At 36.1% G+C, this 10,765-nt stretch overlaps 1 protein-coding gene across 1 annotated transcript; it reads right to left on the bottom strand.

The window, feature by feature from the left end:
• Nucleotides 1–595: 595 nt before the first annotated feature.
• LOC134376171 (E3 ubiquitin-protein ligase TRIM48-like) lies at nt 596–7,280 on the bottom strand. The gene is given in 5 exon segments (XM_063094814.1): nt 596–1,089; nt 2,111–2,208; nt 3,058–3,080; nt 6,106–6,201; nt 6,879–7,280. Coding segments are annotated over 5 exon segments (1,113 nt in total).
• Nucleotides 7,281–10,765: the final 3,485 nt, after the last annotated feature.

Raw genomic sequence — 10,765 nt, 5'->3', positions numbered from 1 at the left:
AAGTGTATCTTAAGCTTTTTGTACTCCTTTAAATATACCTGTGTGAAGTGCTAACATGATCCTTCTCTTCTTATAATTTATAAAACCAGCAGAGAAAGGACCAATATTACATTGTGAGATTTACAAAGAAAAGTACAAAGTTTTCTGAGTCCACTTAACAAGTGAACTAATCTAGTCCAGGAACATAAGCAAGAATTCCCTGAAGAAGAGATGTTAAAACTTACACTTGAAGAAATGGCAAGAAACAGATGTGCAATGGGGAAAGAGAATTCCAGGTTAGTGGGAAGAAATTTTGTCTTGCATTAACCAATTTAACCTATTAAACTGGATAAATACAGGTTTTTTTTGAGGGGGGGGTTGTTTTTTACCCTAACTGGCTTAGAAATCAAGTGAAAAGAAAAGACACAGCATAGATATTGCACAGTATTCTGAGATTATTTTTATTTTAAGAAAATTGAAACACTTCTAAAAGGAGTAGAATCAATACATTTTATAAGGGTAGATGACACTGAAGACCATCAAGTAGGCACCAAGTCAGCTTTCTCAGGAGCTGGCATTCCAGATACATGTCGTCAGGTTTCAGACCTGTCTCTGATCATGTGGTTCCAGCGCAAAAGAAAGCTCGCAGAGGAGAAGAGAAGGAACAGGAGAAGAGACTGCAGCGGAGGGAACTATGGGCCTCATTAACAAAGCTCAGTGTACCACATTCATAATCCAGGAACACCCCTACGGGACCGAGAGGCCTTTCCACATAGTGAGGCAGGAGTGGGGAGGAGGTGAAGAGACGGCAGCAAGTCTCCTCCTTGACACAGAAAAGTAGAAAAATCCCCTCGGAGTTAACCATCATGTCATTCCTCTTTGTCCAGGAATCATTACAAAATCCAATGATCCAGTTCCCACACACCCCCACATCCACCTCCCAGTAATGTCAGCCAGAAGTGAACGGCTGGGCTCCCCATGCGAGGAAACACTTTGACCTTGTTGGATTATGGACAACATCGAGAAGAGCAGGAGTAGAGAGCAAATGTCTCAGATCTTCAAACAGGGGCATGAGACAAGCAGCTATTTCATCTTCCCAGGAAATATATACTGCAGGAAGAAGAAAACAGACATGGTAAAAAATAATGTTATAACTTCCTGGTAAACATGGGCTCTGCGTAATTTCTAGATGTGCTAGGTTATCAGTGGAAATATGGGTCAGGACAGCAAGAGAACTGTGGAAATTACTGATGTTCATACTAGTCAGTATTTATAACAAGCGAATCCTTAATTCGACCAATGGTAGAAAATCATAAATATTCTTAGAATATATGAAGAACAGGGATAATGCCAAGCTTTGTTACTTTTCCTGGAACATTTAAAATTGTGTAATTATTAATCATTAAATGTCAGTAACAAAAGCAGCCTGCCCCCTCCTCAGAAAATTAGTAATAATAATAATAATAATTCTTATTTTAAAGAGTGACCACTTTGCCTCAGATTTGATTATTTATCACTAAAGCATGCACAGGTAAAATAAACTAGAAGAAACTCTACATATGCTTTTTTAGGATGATTTCATTGTGAGAATTATCCACTAGATCTTTTGAGAAAGAGATAAATCCAGTGAAATGAAGTTGACAGTATACTTTGTGCCTATTGTTTATTAATATTCATTTTGCGCTTTTAATAAGATTGATTATTATATAAAGTATATATATGTTATGTGAATAAAATGTTCAGTGCAATAAATACATGTGAAAAACAGAAGTTAAAACTCTTTAAGTATCTCATAATTCAACAATCACCACACTTAACTAAAACTTGAACTGAATGTAAATGAAAATTTTTGTGTTCCATAGGAACAGTTAACACTATATCTCAGCACGCTTCAGCCCATAAAACTCTTTTTCTATTGTCTACACAATGTATGTGAGCATGTGTTATATAATATTTGGCTTTTATACAGGTTTCTATTCATTTATTTCTACTTATTTTCCTATTATGGCAAATTTGGATATAAAAGTTCTTGGAAAACAAAAAACAGATTGTGCAGTGAGGAAACATTTCCCATAGGAGGACACCCATGAAGGGGGATTTACAGGTGTCCTGCCAAAGATCTGCCTGTTACCTTGGAATTGGTTGAGCCTGTCTATCAGTCCAGTGATGGGCCAAGAACTGAGCTCTGGGTTCACAGGCTGGGGCATGTGAAGCTGCACAGACTCACTCCTGCAAAGAAGAAGGCTCAGTTATTCTTTCCTGGCCCAAAGTTTTTATCACAATGATTATTCCTATGTTCCTCTGAAGATGTTTCATCAAAATCTTCAAAATTACATGCAGGGGTATGAATGTAATTTCACAAAACAGGGGATGCATCAATTTATTTTGTGAAAATCAAATTCAACCTAATCCCACCTCCTAACACTTTGATCCTGGCTCACAATTTCAACAAGCACAGCTGTATCTATTTCCTCTCTCCTCATCACAAGGTTGTGCAAAATGGCCTGCATTCAAGGAAGATGTTCAATGACACTGGTTTCTAACCTACACCAGTCACCACTGAAAAACTCAGTGTCTATAACCACTAGCTAGGGCTTGAGGATCTTAGCTTAGGCAGGGACCCTGCTTCTTGTACCCAGCTGCCCTAAGTGCACCATACAGCCTTTCCATTTGAAGTTGGAGGCTGCCATCCACCACATATTCAAGTCCAAAACCCTGAGTGTCCTCCCTCTGATTCTTAACACCCTGCTTCCACTATACACCTGTCTGAAATACTTACCCTTCCCACATATGTCCTGGAATCATCTTGGGCCATTATGTCAATTTCTCTATACACTTTGAATATTAAAATCAGGAAGGGTAATTTTTTCATGAACTTCCACATAACCCCTTGCAAATAATACCCCTGCCCAAGTTCATCTTACACTAGATAACAAAAATCCCTTTTCAGAAGGGAAGAAAAAAATATACTATGAAAGAGGTCATATCATTATAATAAATAAATTATGTTTTCATTTCAGCATCAATAGACTGAACATTGTTATAGTTCTCAAACCTTGAATGTAGAGCCAAGCTTACCTTTTCAACATGGTTCCAAAATGCTGTAAAGACAAAAAGAGAAAGTCTTAGTATTCATTACAATATTCATAGTGGAGACTTCATTTCTTTGATTTTTAAGGATGATTATTGCAATTGGTGTCAAAGGCATGGCAATTCAGGAAATATATTGCAGGGATATTGGATATCCCCCAATTTCTAAATATCAAAATATGTTCAAATATGAATACAAATACCTTCCAAGAAACTTTCCTGTTGTAGTTTTTCAGTAACTGGCCAGGCACAAAAAGAGAAATACAGCATATTCTCACTCATAAATAGGAGGGGGGAGGGAGGGAGAGAGGGAGGTAGGGGGAGAGAGAGAGAGAGAGAGAGAAAGAAGGAAAAAAGGGGAGGGAGGGAGGAAAGGAGGAAGGAAGGGAAGAAAAGAGAAAAGGAAGAAAGAAACTGAGCGAATTTTTAGGAGAAAATTTCTCCTGGGGTAGTTATTCCTATTTTCTAGGAAAAAAAAGGGTTTTTTTGTTTGTTTTGGGGGGGGGGGTTTGCTCTTGGATGAGGTCATTATTTTCAAGCCGCCCCTTGACTCTCCTTTCCTTGCTCCTTACCTGGAGCAGCTCCATGTCTGGTTTATGGCACATTTCCTTCAGTTCCTCATACATTCCTCTTAGGAGTTTCCCCTTTAGGGCCATACAGTCTTCACTTTCCATGAGTTGTTGAAAAATCTCTTTTCTTTCCTTTTCCATTCTCTCTAAATAGTGTTGCTCTTCCCCATAGAGCACTTGGCACACTTTCCAGTACTCAGCACGAATCATCTTCCTCCGTAGATTCACGTAATCCTGAAGAAACAATGGAGTAATCGGAACACGTAGTAGGCTGTTCTCATTTATGTCTTCTTACGTATTGTTTTGTCCTCTAACATTTACTAGTTTATTATTATCATTGAACAAGAAATTCGCGGACTTCTTCCTTTTTTTTCTCTCTCTCTCTCTCTCATTTCCCCTCTTTTCTATTTATTTGCATCAGATGTCAAAATTATGCCTCCAACACAGAAATAAGTATATTTTTCTTAAATATTCACATTTTATTCAAAAGAGTAATGGGTGATTTAATAATTATCATATATCAAAACTTCCTTATTACTTGTCTCCTTTACCCTCAAGTGTCTTACCTACAGACTGTCTCCTCATTCTCAGGAAAAAATAGTAGACAACACTTCATAGGATAAGATAAGGGCTTTCTAAAATTTTTACTTTTAGCAGGTCCACAAACTACGTGCTAACCACGACCTCTGTGTACCTAGAGGCCTCTATGAGCCCAGCTTGTCTGTTTTGGTCCAAGGCTTCTCACTACGCTTATTAGCTGACTTCCTCACGGTCCTTAGAGACACTGACCTAGAGGGTAACCACCTTCCATTATTAATTCCCTCCATCTCATTTTCTCACTTTTTCTTGCTTTCTCTTTCTCTTATTTTCTTTAAGTTTTTAGAGTTGGCTTATTTATTCCCATCATTAAAAAAAAAAATCCACCGTTCACCCAAGATCTTCACTTGTTTTTCGTGCCATCACTTTTGCCCCTAACAAAGAATATTTCATGACGGCATGAGTATGTTGGCTGTCTCATTTGTGAAACTAACTCTTCATGAGCTCAATGAAGTCTCTTCCATTCCCAACACCCAACTGAAACTACATTCTTCATCACAGTAAGAACACACTTTGAACTACATTCTCTCACCAAAAACTTCCTTTACTAAATACATATATTTTTATTACTACTATTACTAATCCTTCCTTATATAAAAATCCTTTTATAAAATTCATAATCTTCTTGACTTCAAAGATCCTCTCTCTCCTGTTTTCCTTCTGTCAACTTGTTTGTGCCAGTTCCTCTTCCCCAGCCTGACCCATTACCACAGGGATTCCACATCATATTTTATTTTCACCTAAAAGGTTTATTCTTTTCTAGAAACTCTAACTTTATACTACCATATATTCTAATACCTAGAATATGCTGACAGTTAGGAAAATCTGTGTCCAGAACAAATTGTTCCCATAAGCTCCAACCACATTCATCCAATTGCCTACTGCATATTTCCACTTGCATATCTCACAGGAACTTACAATGTGTTTCAAACTAAATTTATTATTTGTTCTACCCCAAACCAGCTTTATTGCCAGCATCAGGGATGCCCTAATTTCAAAACAGAATGTGTGCCTCATTCATGATTGTATCCTTTTAATATTCCACATAAAGCAATCAGTATTTTCTGATATTTCTCTATCATTAACAAGATATATCTTGAATGTTTTTCTTCCATTTATCTTTGATTAGCATATCCCTGGTCTTTCTTTTAATGATACCTACAACTACATCCTACCTATTTTCTTGGTTTTTATTTTAGTCTTCCAATCAAATTTATCTGTAAGCTAAAGAAAGTGCATAAATTTTAGTTCACCTCTTCTACCTTTGGTGTTCAATTTATATTTTTAAATCAATGTGATAACATTCACATTCCCCGATTGTGCTGCCTTTGTGACATTTTCATCTGTTAGCACTGTTTCCCTCTCTCAGAATATATAATTTGTCTGATACCAACTATGTGGAATTCCCGGCAGTCTCCTGGTTTCTCTGAACTTCTAGCCTTTACCTCCAACAGATTTACCTGCCTGATATGCCCATGAATTTCCAACGCAATTATTTTTCAGCATCAAGTGATTTTTAATTTATCTGAAAAATCTTTCCTGAAAATTGAGATGGCTCAACTTCTATAGAACCCTGTGTTTATTCCATACATGAATTGTTTTCCTCCACGGGTTTGGTGTATTTTCCTATACCTGTGGATGCCTTATGGTCTTATCCAGGAAATAAAATCTTTTAGCTGGATATTTTGATTTTAGTAAGAAATACTAATAAAAGGTCTTATTTTTCTGTGTACAGACAAATGGAATCTTTTTCCTCTTGCTCAGCCTGCTCATAGGAGCCCACAGACAGTATAAGTTTAGTTCAAATTCTCATTGCATAATCACCATGTGTCCCAACCTGGTGCTAAAGGAAGCAAAGTCTTGTACTTACCATCCATGTTTGAATTATGCTGGTTTCTCGGTTTAAGTTTCTCTGATTTTCTTGTGTCTTTTCCCACACAGACCTCATCTGTTTCAGGAGCTTTTGCTGAAAAAGAACCATGAATGTAAGCAAAAGGGAAACCTATATTAAAGATTTTAGATGCTGACAAATAGAGAGGGGCAGAGAATGTGAGATAAACAGGCGCTAAAGAGGACAGTGCTTTTTCATTATGAAAACTAATTGTACAATTTGGACTTTTATAACCATAAAATAAAGATCCTATAATTTGAAAGGATGTTTCACTATTGAGAAAACTGATCCTCAAATCTTTTGTTTCCACCCCAATTTTAATAAGTGAATCTTGTCTTAGAATTAAATTGTAGAGATATTAATTCATATTCTAGCTGTAAGACAGTGTTTCTAAACAGACTTGATAAGATTACACATTTTGCAATTACGGTCACAGGGCCAATGACTGTCAACGAAATTAACAGATTTGTCCAGATTGGTCTTACACTGAATTATCACAAGTCCCACCATGATTAACAATACCTTCATCAAAACAAGGTGTAAGATTCATAACTGTAAAAATATAAGATCTATGACATTGAGAAGATTCTGCCTTAAATAATTTATCCTAGTGCCTGACACACAGTGCTCAGCAAATATGTACTTTACAGGTGACATGAAAGAATCAGAATTTTCTTTACTTTCTCTTTCATAATCTGGCAGACAGTAGATCTATCTCCCAGATTCAAATTTCTGTCACAGTCATTGCTTACCCTGTATTCCTCAGCAGTCCAATCAATGGAACAGTGTCGGTGACCCACGTGCTCCTTGGACTTACAGCACAGCGAACAGAGCACGTCCTTGAAAACTTCACAGAAGAAGTTCTTAGTTTTTCTGTGTATCCCACAGATCTCTTCTGCAGAGCTGGGTAATTGGTAGAGTCTTGCCCGTCTGGCAAGAAACACCCGGGTCTTCAACACGATGTTGGTTTTCAAGATTATTTCATGTGATGTTGTCCTGCACACAGGGCAGCTAGGAGGATATGGGGCTTCCTCCCAGCAGATACAGAGACAAGGTCTGCAAAAGCTGTGCCCACAGCCTATGGTGACCGGGTCTATAAAGTAATTCATGCAAACGGAACAAATGAATTCATTCTGGAAGGTATTGGAATCCATGTTTCTGGGGAGAGAAAGATAAAGAAAGGGAAATTATTTGTTGTGGACCTTTAAAGAAGACAATTTCAAAATCCAAAACAATATGACTGGGCAAGGAAATTCTTTTATTCCTGTTCTTACAAATGTACTAGTTTATATAGCAGGACATGTCATGCATTGCCTATGACAAAAGAATGCTGAAAAAGAGAGTTTTCTTGGTCTTCTCCTGGCATGTTGATTTGTCAGCTATGGCCCTTCCCACCTTTGTTTCAACTTTCTGAACAATTTCAATTTTGTTTATTAATGCCATCTCTATAAATGGACATTGAAATCAGTAGTTCAGATCCAATCCCAGCCACAGAAAGTGGGTAATATTTCACATAAAAGAATCATAATTGTCGCATTTTTAGTGATTCCTTATAATTGGCATTTGACCCTATTCTATTCAATCAGGCATTCAAGTGAGACTATTGCAATTTCATGAAAGGTTTCCTTACTTCTGCAAAAAAACATAAAGAAGACACAACTGCAGTTATTTTGTGAACACAATGTGCCATAGCTTAGAGACAAAAGCAGGTACTTTGAGGGTCACAGAGAAATGGAAGACCCGAGTCTTTGACAATGACATTGAGATAGTAAAAAACAAACCTTGGGTCTGACAATCAATAAGTGTAAGAGGAATTATGGAAATAGAAGCTCATTTTACAGCCACAATAATTAATTAAGATATTCAGGCAAGAATCATCAATGGATATGAAAGCTTTTGGGCGAAAAGTATCACTCTAACGATTATTCGCTAAAAAGATGCTCACTTTCAACACCATCACATAATATATTAAACTTACTTATTTAAATAAAGAAACATATACTTTCTGTTACTATAATTGTTAACTAAATGTTTTGTTTTAATTATATGCTTATTGTCAAATCCTCTAGTTTATAAGAACTTGAGCAGATGGGGTTGAATATTTCCAGAGCTGAAAACTTACTGTTTGATCCCAAGTAAACATAAGGTAACAATTGCTCTATTTAATAACTATAATCCAGCTTTAAAACACCTATTTAAAAAATAGATAGCATTAAACTGGTGATACCTACAGGTATATTTACAAATGAAAGTTTGTGAGAGGGAATTATACTGACTTCTTGGAACCACAAAATTTTTAGTAATATGGGACATCAATTCATTTAATTAGAACATGCTTGAAATGGAGAGACAGCCTGAGGGACTGGGAAAAATTTGAGAATAGTCTTCTGTAAGTTGGATAAGTTACTGAACAATAATTCGTTATATAAGCAAACACTTATAGATTGATAACAATAATTTTCAAATGATGATAGTAGAAGATAATTTTTGTTTACTAATTCTAGGCATTGGATTAATCCTTTTTAATTGGGCTACCTATTTTAATCCTAACAACAATACTATTAACTTATTTTCTATTCTCACCAAGACTTTATAATAAGGAAACCTGATGCAGTGTAAATAAGTTACTTGTCTAAAATCACACATTAAATATTATTTGTTCATACTTTCTTGTTTATATTTTTCTCATATTTAAGAGTATTAGTTTTTTGTAGTTTTCTCTGATTCCCAAAATCCAAGTCTGAAATTAGCTTGAAAGTTTGAAACTTTAAGACTTGAAAATCCAAGTCTGGGGCTGTCCGGTTACTTCAGTTGGTTAGAGCATGGTGCTGATAATTCCAAGGACCAAGGTTTGATCCCTGTACTGTCCATCCACACAAAAAAAAAAAAACTCAAAAAAGAAAAAGGTTAAAGTCTGAAAACTCGAAACTAAAAGATATCATTTTAAACACTCAACCTAACAATGAGTATCTTTTGGGAAATTCAAACATTAAGTATACCAGCATTGTATACAGAAATACAAACATATACATATACATATATATGTATAAACAGCATAATACAGATAATTTGATAGTCATGAATGGATACTAATAGCAAAAAAAGATGATTATCATGTTTATTGCACAACTAAATCATTACAAGCTCCATTGTGGCAATCATCTTCTAAACTCTCCTATTATACATGATTAATAAAATTATACAAAAATTAATGAAGCAAAAATAAAATATATTAGTTCATAAAATAGGTAGAAAAAAGAACCTACATATATGTAATGTAGTAAGTTTAAAGTAATGGGGAAATTTTTAACTAAGAACTTTATGTGGGAATAATCTAAGCAGACACACAAAAAGACTGATAGAGACAGAAGTTTCTACTTGAAAAAAAAAAAGCGGGGCTGGCTGGTGAGCTCACTCGGTTAGAGTGTTATAACACCAAGGCCAAGGATTGGGATCCCTGCACCAGTCTACCCCAAAATTAATTAATTAATTAATTAATTAATTAATTAATTAATTAATTAAAATAAAATGCTGCTTTAAAAAATTGCAGAAATTGCTTTTGTGTAAATCGTGTACTTAACTGTGGGTACCGTTAATGGGTTTTCCATTGCTGTTCTGTTAAATTCAGGTCAGATACTCACCTAGTGCTTACAGTGAACTTCAGAAGTCTCCACCGTACTGCCAACTTCAAACACGGTAGTTCTGGAGAAGAATGGACTTGGTCCTTTTCATAGTGTTTTATAGTCTCCAAGATCACACCCATTTTCTCAAACTGTTTAAGTTTCCAAACATTTTGAAAGGTGTAGATGTACATGAGTGGATTATAGGACACACCCTAATACCAATGATTGAATCGAAACCCTTAATCTACTCAGTCAAATCCCCACATCCAATCTCTAGTAGGAAACTATCCCATAAACTAGTCTATGTAAATTATAGTTATTTAAAAAATAAATAAATATTCAAAATAAGGGTTTATTGTCTGTTTTCCAGAAATTACATTCTAATCCCAAGTGCCAGACCCCATTACTATTCCCAGTATTTAGGAATATTATCTGTGTGAACCTATATCCATTCTTTCCTTAGTGTTGCTTCAGAAAACTCGTGACAATTGACAATTGAATGCTTGTATAAAGGGAAGTGTTGTATCAAACATCAATGAGAATAAACATTTCTTAATCTCTGCAATCTCATAGTTTATAAATAGTATCCGATAGCTTAAATTTGCTGTTTTACATTTCTGATGAGACTGAATATGTTTTCTTAAGTTTAATGGGAGAAGTTCAGTTTCAATTGTAGGGATTTTGTTAAATTCCCTTTGATGCAGTTTGGATGTGTTGTCCCCTCCAAAACTCATGTGGAAATTTGATCTCCAATGTGGCAGTGTCAGAAACTGATTGAGTCATGGAGGCGGATCCCTCGTGAATGGATTAATGCTCTCCCTGGGGGAGGGGGGATTAATGAGTGAGTTCTCGCTCTATTAGTTCCCTAGAGAGCTCTTTTTTTTTTTTTTTTTTTGTCGTTTTTTCGTGACCGGCACTCAGCCAGTGAGTGCACTGGTCAGTCCTATATAGGATCGAACCTGCGGCGGGAGCGTTGCCGCGCTCCCAGCGCAGCACTCTACCAAGTGCGCCACGGG

This window comes from Cynocephalus volans, chromosome 4, assembly GCF_027409185.1.
Source record: "Cynocephalus volans isolate mCynVol1 chromosome 4, mCynVol1.pri, whole genome shotgun sequence".
Taxonomy (NCBI): domain Eukaryota; kingdom Metazoa; phylum Chordata; class Mammalia; order Dermoptera; family Cynocephalidae; genus Cynocephalus; species Cynocephalus volans.
Note: the sequence above shows the minus strand (reverse complement) of the source record. Positions and strands in the feature narration are given on the sequence as shown.